The sequence below is a fragment of the Danio rerio genome, chromosome 19 (genome assembly GCF_052040795.2).
Source record: "Danio rerio strain M-AB ecotype USA chromosome 19, GRCz13ab, whole genome shotgun sequence".
Taxonomy (NCBI): Eukaryota; Metazoa; Chordata; class Actinopteri; order Cypriniformes; family Danionidae; genus Danio; species Danio rerio.
Genome location: NC_141039.2, coordinates 13,280,777 through 13,298,819, shown reverse-complemented (window position 1 = coordinate 13,298,819; position 18,043 = coordinate 13,280,777). Strand labels below are relative to the sequence as shown.

Below are 18,043 nucleotides of genomic sequence, written 5' to 3'. Positions count from 1 at the left end.
AATTAATACATGTAAGCTGAACAGATCTGAAGAGAACAATGAGTTTTGAGGCATGACATTCGCTACAGTGGACTGAAGAGAATTTAATATGTAAATAATCAGTGTGAGATTTCAAACCAACAATATATTGAAAGATAACTTCAAATATTTAAAAGTAAAATTGATTTAATTTTAGCTACAGTTTCCTTACCACCGAAACTTTTCTCTGTTGAGGGCGAACTAAAAGAAAAAATGGGTTCAAATCAAGGACACGGTCATGACATGAATAGACTTTTTTGTTTGGTAATGCTTGTTTTTAATGTGTACAAGATAATGAAGTTGAAAAAAGAGGCGGGAGAACATAATTGGTAACCACTACAACAAAGTGTAGTGTACAGGCAACAACAATTTTAAAACAAACTAATTTATAATGCTTTATTCATTCATTTTTCTTCGACTTAGTCTCTGATTTATAAGAGTTTGCCAAAGCGGATTTAACCACCAACTATTCCAGCTCATGTTTTACGCCGCGCAAGCCTTTCCAACCGCAACCCAGTACTGAAAAACACCCATACACACTCACACACTACGGGCAATTTTAGTTTTACCCAATTTATTCATAGTGCATGTCTTTGGGAGAAACCGGAGCACCTGGAGGAAACCCACACAGACACTTGGAGAACATGCAAACTCCACACAGTAACTGGCCCAGCCGGGACTCAAACCAGCGACCTATGTTGTGAGATAACAGTGCTAACCACTCAGCCACCATGCCGCCTGTATTATGCTTTATATTTTCTTTATTCAGCTTTGTGCATACAGTCCATTGTTGTTTTGTTATCGTGTACAAATGCAAGCCTACAGATGGAAAACATAATGTGATGTCATGGAAATGATATATAAAATTAATATATATACAGTGCATCCAGAAAATATTCATAGCGCTTCACTTTTTCCACATTTTTTATGTTACACCCTTATTACACCCTTATTTATTTTATGTTACACCCTTATGATCATTCTTGAGATGTTTCAGCAGCTTAATTGGAGTTCACCTGTGGTAAAACCAGTTGATTGGACATGATTTGAAAAGGCATACACCTGTATATATAAGGTCCCAGGGTTGATAGTGCATGTCAAAGCACAAACCAAGCATGAAGACAAAGGAATTGTCTGTAGACCTCAGAGACAGGGTTGTCTCGAGGCACAAGGCTGGGGAAGGTTACAGAAAGATTTCTGCTGCTCTGAAAGTTCCAATGAGCACAGATGCCTCCATCATCCGTAAGTGGAAGATGTTTGGAACCACCAGGACTTCTCCTAGAGCTGGCCGGCCATCTAAGCTGAGTGATTGGGGGAGAAAGGCCTTAGTCAGGGAGGTGATCAATGAACCAATTGTCACTCTGTCTGAGCTCCAGCGTTTTTCTGTGGAGAAAAGAGAACCTTACAGAAGTACAACCATCTGTGCAGCAATCCACGAATCAGGCCTGTATGGTAGAGTGGCCGGACGGAAGCCACTCAGCGCCTGGAATTTGCCAAAGGGCTCTGAAGGACTCTCAGACCATAAGAAACAAAGTTCTCTGGTCTGATGAGACTAAAATTGAACATTTGGAGTGAATGCCAGGCGTTACGTTTGGAGAACACCAGGCACCGCTCATCACCAGGCTAACACCATCACTACAGTGAAGCATGGTGGTGGCAGCATCATGCTGTGTGGATGTTTTTCAGCAGCAGGAACTGAAAGACTAGTCAGGATATGGAAAGATGAATGCAGTAATGTACAAAGACATCCTCAATGAAAACCTGCTTTAAAGTACTCTTGACCTCAGACTGGGGCAACGGTTCATCTTCCAGCAGGACAATGACCCAAACCACACTGCCAAAATATCAATAGAGTGGCTTCACAACTACTCGGTGAATGTCCGTGAGTGGCCCAGCCAGAGCCCAAACCTAAATCCTATTGAACATCTTTTGAGAGATCTGAAAATGGCTGTACACCGTCGCTTTCCATCCAACCTGATAGAGCTTGAGAGGTACTGCAAAGAGGAATGGGCAAAAAAAACGCAAGCTTGTGGCATCATATTCAAAACAAACTTGAGGCTGTAATGTGCATCAACTAAGCACTGAGCAAAGGCTGTGGATACTTCTGTACATGTGATTTTTCAGGTTTTTTATTTTTAATAAATTTGCCACAATTTCAAAAAATCTTTTTTCACATTGTCATTATTGGGTATTGTATGTAGACTTTTGAGGAAATAAATGAATTTAATCCAATTTGGAATAAGGCTGTAACATAAATACATGTGGAAAAAGTTAAGCGCTATGAAAATGTTCCATATCCACTGATATATAAATATGTTTTACTTTTTATGTTTCCGTTTTATTTTCAGGCCCATAAGACACAGTTGTCATGTAAATAAATGGTGAAAACACACACACAAAATTAGTTGAATCCACTGTTGTGTAAATGACACTTGAATTTCCATGGAAAATAGACTGACGCTGCATTTTCATTTCCATTTTCCATATAGAACAAGATCTGGTCACACTTTATTTTGTTGGTTGTTTGTTGAATTTACGTTAGATTGCATCTACATGCCAACTAATTCTCATTAGATTGTTAGTAGACTGTTAGGTTGGAGTTAGTGTAAGTTGACATGTACTTGCAAAGTTTCTTATAGTCAGTTAAATGTCTCTTGAAGCAGCAGATAATAATCAGACAGTCCAAATATACTCAAATGGACCATCAAAATAAGGTTTTTCCCAAGATCTCTTTAAAATCTCTGAAATACAATAATTAAAAAAGTATATAGGCTCATATATTATAAATGCATATAAATACATTTCAAAATGACATTACATGGTCTAAGTCTTCCAGGTTTTTAATATTTTTAAAAAATACAAAATTAGTGAATGTCACTAGATACAATGCAGTATTTCAGATCAGTATATGGCATTATATAAAATTATTGGGCACCATTTTTGGCTGAGACGAATATTCCAATTATCTACTCTTGAAATATAAAAAACAAATAAATTAGGTTTTGAAAAGAATGACATATTTTTGCATAAACATAGCAATTAATCACAGATTTTTTTTTTAGTTGGACCCTAAAAACAGCTGAAATACAGGACTGTCCCAGAAATCATGAAAAGAAAAGGATGTCTGGCCACCCTATTGATCATACTCAATAAAATAAAGAGGTTGAATAATTATTTATACAACAGTTCTGTCTGGTTCTGGAATCTGATTGGCTGTAGCCGTGCAACATTCTGCAATATCAGAACTCGTACAGCCTCCTCACCTTCTGTATGACTCCGCCCACATACTGTAGAGGAGAAGGATTTGGTTGACAATGAGCAGTGGTCACCAAACTTGTTCCTAGAGGGCCGATGTACTGCAGATTTTAGCTGCAATACTCAAATTCACCTAAACAAGCTAATCAAGGTCTTAATCTGCGGTTACACCAGAGTTTGAGCTTGTGAAATTCTGTCGTACAGCTCTGCGAAAAAGGGGCGGGATTAAACAAGTTTATTAGACATTTAAAAAAGTGAGCAATTGCTCCATGTTTTAAATTTCTGTCCAGAGAGGTCATGTTTTGATCCTTGATTGGTCTCATGCAGTCAAGTGATTCGATTTTGCACGTCAGAGTTTACCAAGCTTGAACTTTGCACCGCAGCAACCTGCGAAACTTGATGCATGACCCCGCATTTCCAGTCTGATGCATTTGCGTGCATATGAATGGAAGTCTATGGGAGTAAAAGCCCAGTATGACCGCAGCTTTACTAGGTATACTTGAAACACTCAGTCAGGTATGTTGAGGCAATTTGGAGCTAAACCCTGCTGGGACACCAGCCCTCCTGGACCAAGATTGGTGACCCCTGACATAGAGTGACAGTAGATGAATAAACTCACTACAGTTTGACGAATATTGCAGTTGTTGGACAACATAATGTATTTCGAGGCTTTTTTAGAATGCAACTAAGCAGTTTTTTTTTAAATATTTATAATTTCGGATGCTGTCAGCATCCATCAGCCAGTCATACTTAGCAGAGCAAAGTTGGTTGACGTTGTCTAACCACAAGATGGCAACAGATACCGCATAATAAGCCCTTAGAGGTGATAAACCCTGCGTAATTTCTAACTACAGCTTATCAAATCATTATAAAACAGGTAAGTGACATTCTAAGTCATTATCTCTCCCTTCTGTATTGTAGTTCTGTATTTATATATATATATATATATATATATATATATATATATATATATATATATATATATATATATATATTTTTTTTTTTTTTTTATGATAGTCTAAAAGTGTTTCTGGTAGAGTTTACTTTGCTTTGACTTTTTTAGGGTTAATTTTTATTATATCCTGATTGCATTAAAGAAATACTGGGAAATGTCTCTAGACTGATGGCATTTAATTTTGTTTATCCTTATAATCTTGAAATGTAAGCAAAAAATCCTTTTTGCTGCAGATGTGCATGAATGGCAGAAGAAAGTAGTTCCTCATACAAAACAGTTTTTAAGACCTTTGATTTTTGTTTTTATATACACAATTATGCCATTGAATATGTCGTATAAACCCAATTTTACACTCGTAGCAGTGTGACATGGCTTATATCATCACTGGTGGGACACTAAAGCAGGTCGCACACCAGAAGTGTCGCTCGGCTACACGCAGCACCATGCATTTTAGAATTCTGAACATAGTTTTCTATCAGGGTACACACACTGGCGTAGCAAGTCAGTAGCTGTCTGTGGCGCCCAGCCATGACACAGGACACTGTTCATATTTCATGTTAAGTATCATGCGAATGTGTGCGTCTGGTGTGCGATAATTTTAACTGCCATGTGCGCGCCGAGTCGCGGCGCATCTGCTGTGTGACCTGCTTAAGGCCGAGCACACCTCCCACCCTGGGCCGGAGCAAGCTGAACTGCGGCACTAGGCAGAGGCCCTCAACCCCAATGTGAAAACGAAAGTGACTGGTTATGAAAATGAAGCGAGGTGTCGCAGACCTCTAATCTGCCGCCCTATGCGCGGATATAACTGAGGACACGCGGGTGCTGATGGAGGTGTTGCAGACATAACTTAGGACGCGGGTGGTAAGGCAGGTGTCGTGGACGCCGCCCACTCTATACTGTTGCCCTAGGCCGCTGCCTAGTCATCTCTGTGGACGTGCCAGCCCTGCTCCCATCAGTGCCGATATACAGCCATATTGCGCTGATACCCGTGTGATAGTGCTCGTATATATAATTATATATATATATAATTTTATATATATAATTTTATATATATAATTTTATATATATATATATATATATATATATATATATATATATATATATATATATATATATATATATATATATGTTGATTATTACAGATACTTCTATAGCCTTTGTTCCAACTCTGCATATTAAATAATACTTATAATATGACATTTGATTCAGGAGAACCGAATGAGAAGAATGCACAACCTGATGAAATGCAAATCTTTGTAAAGATGAGCAGAATATGTATACATATACTCTTCAGCTTTAGAAAGATTCGCATTTCATTTGTCAGGCTGTGCATTCTTCTCATTCGGTTATTCCGAATCAAATGCGCTCCAGGTTATCCTTGCAGCGCACGCCAATCAAAAAGCCGGTTGCCTAGGCAGCGGTTGACGTCACGGCCCCTGCCCAGTCCCTGCTCCAGCAGAGGGTGAGTGGGAGGGAAACCCCGTGGATCCACGGGAACGCTGAGCAGCGCGGCCACAGTCACAGAGTGGCAGCTGATTAGTGCAGACGGAGACCGAGCGACCACTCTCACTCACAGGTTGGCTTACTTTCGTTTCATTCAACTCTATAGTTTAGCATTATATGGATAAGAGCTGCAGTTTTTGCTCTGACTCTGCTCATTTTAAACGAGCTATTTATGTTATTAAACGCGTTGTAACAGCTAACGTTACTTGCCACAGGGATGCTTCAAAGCTTTTATTTGAGAAAGGATTGATTGCTGATTCGGTTCAGCACAGATGATAACGTTACCAAAATAAAAAGTTTGCTGTGAACTGAAGCTGAAGCTTTCGTGTCACTTAATAAACGCTATTATCTTCGTTTTGGCTCCTCTTAGCACTTCAAAACGCTTCAGATTTCCAGATAACGGAAGGATGAGTCCTCCTCCGCACAGAAATAGCACTTCAACTGTTAACGTTAATGTTCCTATGTCATGAGCTCCGATTATACGCGTAAAACTGTGATTTATCGTAACCATGCGTAAGTTAGTCCTGGAAGATTTTTGGCAAGCCAGATCATGTCGTGCTCATTAGGCTAAAAGTAGGGCGTTTACCTCACTGCTTTACTACTGTGGAGTTCCTGTCAGTTGAAGGTAACGTTATCGACAGTGAGCGTCTGCGAAATTGCTTATTGAAATGAGTTACTGTTTTGGTCTTTTTTTCTGCACAGTTCAATACACTCTCATTGCCTGAAGGGATATTGTTAATGAAACTGGTTCGAATGAGCCGCCCAGTTTAGTACTGGTTTCGTATTGAGACAAAAGCGGACACTAGGAGGGGAAGGTAACATCAGGTAAAGGGTTGGACGGGAGCAGGGCGGGAGCAGTTCACGCATAAAATCCCGGATGACTGTGATCAGACTGTAAAGATGTACATGTGTTGTTTAAACATTGTTAACTGCTTGCTGTTAGGCTGGTGTGTGGACTGTTCGTGGTCTGCTAGGTCATTTCCGCATTTTTGGGACGTTTTTTTTTCCACTCCTTTTCTCACACATCACATGCAAAATGAATGGGGGTTGTTTAGTCTGATACAAAGTGCTCATTTTGGATGAGTGGGTGGTGGTAAACCTGGCATCAAAATATATTTCTGATATAGATAAATGATATGGACTAATAATTCAAATAAAAAAAGCATTGACATAAAGTGGTGTCTGCTTCAATTCACTACAATCACTTTTGCAATTCAGTGACCCCCATGACCCTTGTCAGTGAGTAATACCAGTTTCCAAATATTTGATTCAGCGTTTTGTGAACGTAGCTTATATGTGAACAGTGGATTTGTTATGATTATTAACATAACTTCTAATATATTAGCCTGTCACACCAATGATGCTAGCAGACATTTTTAACATTTAATAATAAACTTTTAACTGCCGAGTTCCCTAGGTTTTCATTCATTTATATTATTAGATAACTGTTGTCAGATGACAAAAATGGAGGAAAACTAAATAATCCATTTTGCATACAACTTTATTGAAAGTGTTTTTTTTTATAAATTCCAAGAAACTGTATAATTATGTAGAATACAATAAAAGAGAACCTTTCTTTAAAACATTTTTCACATTAGATAAATGGAATTTAAGAGAAAAACAACCAAACAATAATAAATATAATAAAAAAAAAATATATATATATATATATATGTGTGTGTGTGTATATATATATATATATATATATATATATATATATATATATATATATATATATATATGTATATATATATATATATATATATATATATATATATATATATATATATATATATATATATATGTATATGTATATGTATATATATATATATATATTTAAAAAAATAAATGTATATATATTTAAGAAAAAAAAAAAAAAAAAAATATATATATATATATATATATATATATATATATATATATATATATATATATATATATATATATATAAAACAAATCATAAAAATGCAAATTTACCAGTTTAATCTTAGTGAGTTAATTATATGTTTTATTTCACACATAAGAAGTCTATAAAAATTGACCCATTAAAGCGGAGCTGCAGAGTGCAAAGCACATCATGTGAGTGGGCGGAGCTGAAACTATTCTGAAGCATTATAAAATACTGTTAGGGACTTATTTAGCTTTTATAGTACATTTTAGTATATTTACAAATTTTACAATAATTAATTTAAACAATTTATTCTAAGAATTTTTTTTTCTTAGTGTGCATCATGCACTATGATGGATAATGGAATTGTAGTAATTTCTCTTAATTAACTGTTAAATAAAGTGTTGTACTCATGTTTTTTTCCAGCGCCATCTCGACAAAGAACATGACAAATTGAAAAGTGGCTATTCAGTCGAGTTCATTAGTATGAAGATTTTTAAAGGGAGACATGCCCCCTTAACCCCATCCCCAAATCTACCCCTTAATTTGGTATTGAGCAAAATACACAAAATGTGTAAATATGGTCAAAGTTATTACAAATTATCCACTGAATTAAAAAGGTACAAATTGACTTGCATTGGTTTTGTCCAAATCTTAAAAATTACTTTGCTTCTAATCAAAGATTTTATATTTCTTATAGTTCTGCTGGTATTTGGTCATTTCAATGTAAATTTTAATTTAAATACATATGTTTAGTTTTCTTTTTAGCTGTAGTTGTATAGGATCAAGCGATTTTAAAGTTTAAGTAGTAATTTATCATAAAAATATTAGCTGCTGTTTTGTCTATTTTTGCTTTTTGAATTAAGGGTGCTTTTACATTATCACTTTTGGTTTCCAACTGGGTCTGTTTGACGTCAGAGTTTGGTATGTTTAGCTAGTGCAAACAATGTCTTTGAACTTCGGTGCGCACCTGTGAACTGTACCCGTGTCCACCTGAAAGAGGTGGTCTGGGATACGGTTTGTTCGAACTCTGGTCCGGGTCACTTCTGATACGAATGCAATCGTACAAAATACTGGAAGAGAACCACCAACTGTGCAACAACTAATGTTACCTTGACGCTTGGGACTAACCCAGTGCAAACACGGTGATAATGTCTGCTTGTCTAATCGAAAAATGACTTCTGCAGACATTGCGTGATGTTCTGAACGTTTTTTATATTTTTGCGGCAGATAGACGCAAGATGGTGTCTGCATGTCACCAAAACTAAAAGATTCAGTAAAAGCAGAACAGCCATGATGTGCATACATCTTTCAATTTTGGTGCCTTGGCTTTTGTGGCCGTCACCTAGCAACAGCTGTACACTCAACAGTCAACAGTGTGTTGATGGTGCCAGCATACCAAGGTTCAGAAGAAGAACAACAATGTAAACACAAATCAATCGAAAAGGTGGCAAGGGGGGACAATCGAACTTTGGTTTTGACCAAGCAATTGAACCAAGTGTGAAACCACCTTAAATCGCAGTCACATACGAGTTATGCTCCATTCACACAGGGCTTCAGTGTCAGCGCTTGACTAAAGGCGTGTCTGAAGTTAGGGCTGAAGCGATCGTCATAGCAGCGTCAGCCAATGAAATTTAGTCAGCAATAGGCCACTGTCTAGCTGGTGTATTTGCATACAGCGATCTGATTGGCTGACGCTTCCGTTGGCACTTGAAAAGTTGAGCTAGTCCCAACTTCTGCATCGAGCAACGCTTCTGAAGCGGCGGCCGACGGATCTACAATCCAGTTCGGCAACGCCTGACGTCACCCATTCAAAGTGAATGGGAAGCGCTGACGCCCCGTGTGAATGGGTTGTTAGACCACACAAAAATCTGTCATACTGTGCTGGTAACAGGTGTGGGACAAAACAAGATTGTGACATCTTGTTAAAACGAGTGGTTGCTGCATATTTTAAATTTCTGTACAGATTGCCTGCATTTTGATCTTCTATTAGGCCTCATTTTAATCTTCAATTGGTCTCACACATTCATGTTGTGCAAATTGGCAAGTCGTGTTGCTTGTGTTTCCAGTCTGGTCCATTCACATGCATATGAATGGAAGTCTGTTGGGCAAAAAGTGCAGTTCGACTTTGGCTTTAGTTAAAGAACCCACAATAATTTTCTACCAATCTGATGCAAGAACTAAAGCTATTAGATAATGAGATATAACTATACTATCTAAAATAGATAATGTTTTAATAATCATTGTAATTCAATAGGGCAAATAAATTCAACACTATAACTATAGCAATAATTTAAAATACTGGGTAAATGTCATTGGAACTTTTTAGCTGGTGAACTACATCTAAAGGCTGGTTTATACTTATTTCTCAGATGAACGCGTATGCTCTGGTACAGCCTTTGTGCGGTCACATAGCCCTTGCCATGGCTGACGCTCACGCACACTTCTCAAAAAATGTAATCCGTTGCAATGACGTAGCGCAAGCTCTGATTTGTCAGCTTGGTAGTTTTGACCAGTGTGGGCGGGACCGAGAGCCATGCAAACCCATTGAAGCAAATGTTTACAAGTGTCGAGTCTCTTAAAGGAGCTGTAGATGGAAACTGTTGTTTTGTGTTTACCTTATGATTGTTGTTGTTGCACGTCTGCCCGTTTCTGCCTCTGAATGAGTGAGTTTTAGCTACTTGTAGATTAATGAAAAAACAAAACACCAGCGACGAAACTTGACACAAAAGAACATAACCTACTGCCAGCTAACTTTTCAAAAGTGTTATTGCAGAGCAACACAAACAGTGCGCAGAAGTATAAATGCATGACAACGCGCAAGACAGGCGCCATGGGTCACGCTGATTACTCGATGCAGAAGTGTAACATTCATTCATTCATATTAACATTCATAATGGGTTGGATTTTAATTGAGCATTATAGTTATTCTTACAGTTATTATTCTTGGAAGGGATGTTTTTTTAATGTGGGCAAATAAGTTGTCTTGCATTAAACGTCATACATTTATATTATGTGTATTATGGTTGAGTTAAAATAATGATTTATTAAAATAATGTTTGAGCTAACATAGATTTTTTTATATAAATCAAATATAAATCGTTTATTATTATTATTATTATTATTATTATAATCATTATTATCATTCTTTGTAATGTATATTGCCCACCCTTCACAATGAATGACATGTATTGCAAGTGAAAGTGCTTGTTCAGATATAAATTGATGTGTGGAACCAGGAGTTGATGTAAAAAAGGCGATCAGACCTTTAGGCAAATTAGCAGTAAAACCTTGTGGTTACAGTCAATAGAATTTAAATAGTGAAGGCATTTCCCTACATTTAAGTCCATTCCTATCAAATGAGAAATAAACATCTCCTTCCACTTGCAGTTCAATAATGATTACATATTCAGCATGATTGTTTATTTGCAGAATGTTTGTGTTCCCCTGTTTTAATGTCAAATTAACATTTCCAATTATAGTGTGCTACCACTAATTATAAGCATATTTATAATTCAGACTTAAATTGTGTTTCTCCAATAGAACCAAGCAGCCATGGACAAGAGCCAACATGTGCAGAGGGCCAAACTGGCAGAGCAGGCCGAACGCTATGACGACATGGCTGACTCTATGAAGAAAGTGACTGAACTGGGAGAGGAACTGAGTGATGAGGAGAGAAACCTGCTCTCTGTGGCCTACAAGAATGTGGTGGGAGCTCGCCGGTCTGCCTGGAGGGTAGTGTCCAGCATCGAGCAGAAGACCGAAGGCACTGACAAAAAGCAGATGGCTCAAGAGTACCGTGAGAAGATCGAAGCCGAGCTGAAGGCCATCTGCAACGACGTTCTGGTGAGCTTTGAAAAGGAAACTGTCAATGATAGGGATCATAACTGCTACAGAGCTTGACATTTTAAATGGGATATTGCAAATAATGTCAGCACGGTGTTTCATTTTGGCGTTAAGCAGAAATTGGGTTGAAGATAAACAACTGGGGACAGATTAACTGAGCTTCCTGTGGGATCAATTTCTTCTTTAAAGTTGTCATATTTGTGGTCTACAGTGGGTTATTCATTGAGTTGATCAGCAAAACTGCATGCAGAGTCTAATGTGTTGATCTGTGAAAAGAGCTCTAAATGATACAGAATTAAGCTAAGATTATATGAATAAATGAAAAGTAGTACAAGCTTTATTCAAACTTTATTTCTAAGAAATAATGACTGAAAAAAAACATTGAAGTTTGAGATATACGTTTAATTTTAATGGTAATACTTTGTTGTGCAGCGCCAAGTTTGACAGAAATGATTTAGTTTGCAGTTAATTTAAAGAATACATTTTATAAAGTTTTTTTTATGAATTCCATTGAACAAACAGGGTTTTTAATAATATAAATGTTATAAATTCTTAAATTCATTTCTAATTAGAATAAAACAGAAAACAATAGATTTGCTAATAAAACATGGATGGAATTTGAGAAAGTAACACTTTTCATAGGGTCCCAAAAACACTTTTTTTTTTGTTCAAAATTGATTGAATTATTAAATTGCAATGTAACAAGGGGGCGGAGCCAAGAGCTCCCACGCTCTGTGTTTGCAACAGACAGGCTGACAGAAAGAGAGAGAAGCTAAGCTAGGATGAGCATTCAGCCGTACATGTATAACTTGGGACACAGACCAAGCAGAGAGTACAAAATCATTTGTGTCTTTGTAAAGTCTCGGTGTACAAGTGCAGAAACCCACGCTCAGAACTCAGAAATGCACAGCACCACACCACGCAAAAGGTACAGGCAATAATTCCGATCACAGCGATAATGTGGAGAATATTGATCTTGTGTTGAGCCCAATGAGCTTTTCATCAAAAAAATAGAGCAAGGGTGTTACCATTAGTGATCGATTTGACTCGCACGCTGAAAATGGCGGGCATGCAACTAGAAACTGAGGATATGATGATGACGCGAGGCTGTCAATCAATATTGGTGGGCGGGAGGACCGCTCTCCTATGTAAAGTTGCAGTCGGTCTGAAAACCGCTCCAATTGGTCCATGGTTTTTATGTTGTTAAATTGGACAAAAAAAGGACTGTGTGTTTATATCACCCCAATATGATGATCTATACACTATACTTTCACACGTCTGTCCAAATAGCTTGAAAAGTAGATTTTTCACCATAGGTGCCCTTTAAAACATAGTCCAGAATAATTATACCGAAAATACTGAAAAAAATAAATTGACTTTTAGAAAAAAATGCTTTTTTACTCAGTTGACACCAAGAATGCACCTAATAACATTTTTGTAATCTTAAGAAGATTTTAAGGATCCTGGCCTTGATTCGGATACAAAACTAGTTCCATTTTGTTTAATGTCTTAAACTCTGCTGTAAATTATTATCTAAGGTCTTCAGCCTCTCATTGGTTTTGCCCAAACTGCAACCAGATAAGAAAAACCTCAGCCTGCCTTCATTGTAAATAAACAGTCGAAACGGTCAGTAAAATGTTGTTTTATTATCATTATTATTTAAAAAGAATAGAATAAATAGTACACATTAGGAAAAGCTCCAAATGAATTAGCAAACCGTTTTGCCTATTAAAATTAATAGCTAATTAAATCAAGTTATTAAATCTCATTAACCTCTTCTCCAGTGTAAAATTGAAACATTCTGATTAAAGAGCAGTGAATGAAGTTCCTATTTAGATTTTCCCTTTGTTTACATTAAAAAACAGAGGTGTCACTTTAAAATTGTACAGATCTCTAATAAAAGCATTTGATGGCTTTCCTAACTTTTTATGATCATTTAAGACAACTTGTTGTTTCAAAGAAAGCCCACCAAGGTCGACATGTTTTAGATGTTTTTATTATTATGTGTATATGTCTATTCAAACACGAACCTAAAACCCAGAGTGTTCACTTTCTCTTCAAATCGCGTGTACAGAATCCATTGGGTAAACGGCTTCTATTTATTAACATGAAGCGTGTCTGACAGTCACGCACAACTACATAAACTGACTGCTTTGGGGATTGCATAGGAGAGGCAACAGTGCCTGTAATGGAAAGGAAGGGAATCCCACGGTTCTTATATTTATTTCAAAGGGTTTTCATATCTGAATAAAATAAAAGCAATTCCACATTTAGGAGTAAGGGGCGTTGCCTGGTGGTTCGGCAGTATGGGTTGTGTATTGACATGATCGGCTCTTTGATGTTTATTGCCACCCTTCATAGAAAGATTGCAAATACTGAAGAAATACGGGAAAATATGTTTAGAGGGATGATAGCAGGATAGATTTGTAAAATACGGGAGAATCCCGGAAAAAAACGGGAAAGTTGACGGGTATGGTTTGAATGGTCACCAATTCACCTATTCCCCTAGAGTGGTCCTGGACACATCCACAGAAAACTAAGAAGTGAGACTAGTGCAACTGTATAATGCTTTAATGAATCAGACTGGACCATGGTCTCTCTGGGCATTGGGCCGTTTTAGTTGGACTGCTGCCTAGGGCGTCTTAAACGGTGGCACATGGAATGTTATGCTTTGCCTTTATGACATTCCTTTCATTTTCCAGATGTTATTTAGACTGCATGCGCAAGAATGTGCTGTTTAATTTGGCATTAAAAGGGTAATGGGTTGAAGTTGGCTTCTTCAACGAACAACCTGCTGCTGGATGTTACATCTTACATGCTCTGAAAAGCTTTACATCTTTGATTCTGCTAAACCTAACAGACCTTAGTACATAATGAGATGAAGTGCACTGTTGAATTCTGCTGGTGTGAGGTTCTTGCGCTTTTGCTGCTGGCCCTGATGTTCACTGGGAAATCATGTTGGCAAGGAAGAATGATCTAAAATGATGATTCACATCAAGAATAGCATGGGGGGAACAAGTGATTTTGCTAAAAGTGTGAAAATAGCAGTTGGGACGAGTAATGCTGAAAGTACTGTGGTGAATCACCATCTGCAAAGATGATGTACAATTTAGTAGATTTGTAAACGGCCATAAACTGAGGACAAAGGACAAGTGGGTAAAACTGTAAGTGAATGTTTATGTACCAGTTTGAAAATACTTGAGGTTTCTGTGATTCAGATTAAGGCTTTCCAGTAACTATGAAGTTTGATGCATTTACATAAATTGTTTATGTGCAGTCGATACTAAGTACTGATTCCTTGTCATTGTAACCGGCCGACTTAAATGTTGACTTAACTAAAGTTGGCTCCTTACCTAAGAGGATAAATTTAGGATGCCGCATAGAAACCCCTAAACACATCTCTTGTAACCATTTAAAGTGGACATGCCATGGTCAGATGCAGCTTTACAGAAAATAATAGATGAAACTGATTCATGATTAACAATGCAATTTAAAAACAAGAATTAAACATGTCTCAATTAAGAAAAGGTTTGGAGGGCATATTTGATGCAGAAGTAGGTAAAATGCACACCTATAAATCCATTACATCTTTAGTAAAAGAAAAAATACTGTAAACTACTGTTTGATGCTGTTTGACGTGTGTCTTGTTTTGCTTGTAAACTCGTAAACAAACAGTTATGATCAGTTCATGAGATCGGCCAGATTGGCGAGTACCGATCTAGTCATGAAATGTGATTATTGGCCAATACAGATCTTCAGCCGATCGATCGCTGCATCCCTAGTTGAACGTCTGACATTTGTTCGCGAACAAGTAGCATATGAGTTCATCCATCTTAGAACTGCTGTTTTACAAGCTTAATCTTACATTGTTACTATTTTACTGTGACGTAATACTGATACTGTATGTGATGTAGATTGTAGCATCTCTCTGACCCGTGTTTCAGTTTTCCTCAATGGTTGGTCTGTGAAATCTATTTGTCGTGCGTTTTGGTTCTGAAGCATTGTTTTCAGTTTGATCTCAGCTACAAAATCCTTTTTTTTTTTCAATCTTGAGAATGTTCTGATGTCGACTGATATCAAAATACTAGGCTTCAGAGGTCTTTTATGAAAGTGACCTGGTTTCTGAGCTGACTACTTTATGTTGTATTTAGTCCATTGTGTTTTTGACTTTGCTGTTAGGAAGTGGACCATTAGAAAGGTTACTGCCTTGTATGGTGGATTCACATTTATGTTTCTTTTCCACAGCATCTGCTGGACAAGTTTCTGATCCGCAGCACATCTCCAGCAGAGAGCCAGGTATTCTACCTGAAGATGAAGGGTGACTATTACCGCTACCTGGCAGAAGTCGCTACAGGAGACGAGAAAACCAGTGAGTTTGACCCGGACACCAATTATTTAAGAATATTATAGGATGCATCATTCTGGTTATATAGGAACCATTCTTGTTTATAGATGGTCTTTGATGTTCAGCACAGCGATTTAGAGTTTGAGAAGTTTTTGCCAACTTCTATGACTTTTTGCCAGCTGTGCAGCCACACCTCCACCTCTCTCTTACACATACACTCACAGTTTTTTCGTAGGTGCCAGTGGAACATGTCTTTACTTGTGCTTCCACACCCTTAATGGCTGATTATTGAGGGAATGTTGTACAAAATCTCCTTGAAAGCCGAAATGAAATGGTTTATTGCATTTTGAAACCATGCATTTTTTTTTTCTAAATTGAATATGTTAATGCTTATTTTTAAAGTGTATCAGCGGGTATCATCAAGAGCATGCCTTTCATGTTTTAAAAGGTTAGTTCACCCCAAAAAATAATGATTAGTCATTCTTGAACAATTTCTTAATTTTGAACGAATCTTTAATGTGACTCGAGAATGATGAGTCCTTTCAGGGAGTGATTTGTTCATTCGCGCACACACACTTGTGCAGGTGGGGTAGAAGATTAGTTTTTTTTTTTTTTTTGCGTCATTTCTATCTGGTGTGAGTCATTTGTTCATCACATAAAAAAGACAGAAGCCAATCATATGCAGTCAGAGCCTGAAAAAGATTTGATCTGTTTATTTCTTGAGTCCTCGGTTTTGGATCATCTCTTTACATCCTGTCACATAATGAAGGAACGACTCAACATTAAGACTTGAAAAGTGAACTAATCGTAGGTCCTTTTGGCTCAGACTGTGTGCATTAGTTAAGTTTATATAGTACTGTCAGTGATACATGGACACTTTGTTTATTGCATTATATTCTAGACTTGTTTGTTGTGTGATTGACACACTATTGAATGGAATGACTCAAAAAGCTTTGTTCATCTCAATGAACAAGGCCTAAAGGTCAGAGTCAATAAAATGATCTGAATTTTCATCACTACAAAGAAAACAATTCTGCTATTACCCACCCTCATGTCCTTCTAAACTTTCACTCATCTTCGGAAATGTGAATTATTATATTTTTGATGAAACCCAAGAGATCTCTGACCCTCCACAGACAGCAAAGTTTATGAAACGTTCGAAGCACAGAAAGGTATCAAGAATATGGCCAAGGCAGACCATGTGTAATCTGTGCATTAATTGTATTTTTGTTAAGCTCTGAGAATACTTTTGTGTGCACACAGACCGAAAAAGAATGACTTCATTCAACAGCTTCTTCTCTTCAGCATCAGTTCAGGACTCATGTTTACGCAAGCACTTTGTTTTGTTGCTGATGTTAAATTAGTGATAGAATTTTCATTCTGAAATGAACTATTCCTTTAAATGGATCCTATTATGCTGTTTTCCAAAATGTAGTCTCAGATTTGTTCGGAATTCTCAGGAATATAAGCAGGGCAGGATTAACCAATGGGATTAACCTCGTTGAAATAAGCTAGTTAAGCAATTCACGCCCATCACTGTTTGATTGACAGAGACAACATAACTAAAGAGCGCAGTAGATAGCAGCATGAGTGGCATAGCTCGTAAAGCGCATGGCAACATGTTTTGACGCAATCAGTTATGATCCCGGTTTGAATCCAGCGTCTGATGAACACGTTTTTTCTTTTTCCCCCACTACATGTCAGATTTTGCCTACTCCTCATCAAGAGGAAGACAAGTAGGAATCATTCATGAGTGTGTGTATTATGGAGGACTCTGATTCCTAGAACTGGATTGGAAAGGTGTTATATCCAAATCATATGCATTATAAGTTTGTAGAAGTTATACATTTACAATACCCTTAAATTTAAAATGTTAGTACTTCTTTATAGAACTTAAACAAGTAAATTAAAATCCATTAATTTTCACCAGTTGTATTAGTTACTTTTTTTTATTAAAGTGTGCTTTAAAATAAGTTAAATCTTTATAGACTAGAAATATATGTACTGTATATAAATTTTTTTTCAAATGTGGGCAATACTGTATAGATTAATTTTATTTTAAAAATATTATTTTAATCTTATTTTTTTATTCAACTATAGGGGTGCAGCTAGGTAAGGGGCCTACAAGACATTGTACCCAAAGGCCTCTGAATTCTTAATGCCGGCCTGAATTTAAGTGTGTTGAAATTAGAGATTTATACAAATTTCAGCCACTAGTTAAAAGACCCTCTAG

At 37.0% G+C, this 18,043-nt stretch overlaps 1 protein-coding gene across 1 annotated transcript in view; it reads left to right on the top strand.

Moving 5' to 3' along the window:
- The first annotated feature begins 5,651 nt into the window (after positions 1 to 5,651).
- The window catches only part of ywhaz (tyrosine 3-monooxygenase/tryptophan 5-monooxygenase activation protein, zeta polypeptide), a 29,430-nt gene continuing 17,038 nt past the window's right edge, over positions 5,652 to 18,043 (top strand). The window contains exons 1-3 of the mRNA NM_212757.2: positions 5,652 to 5,804; positions 11,163 to 11,465; positions 15,711 to 15,834. Of these exons, the coding sequence (NP_997922.2) occupies positions 11,175 to 11,465; positions 15,711 to 15,834 (415 nt within the window). The 5' untranslated portion in view covers positions 5,652 to 5,804; positions 11,163 to 11,174. The remainder of the gene's footprint in view (positions 5,805 to 11,162; positions 11,466 to 15,710; positions 15,835 to 18,043) is intronic.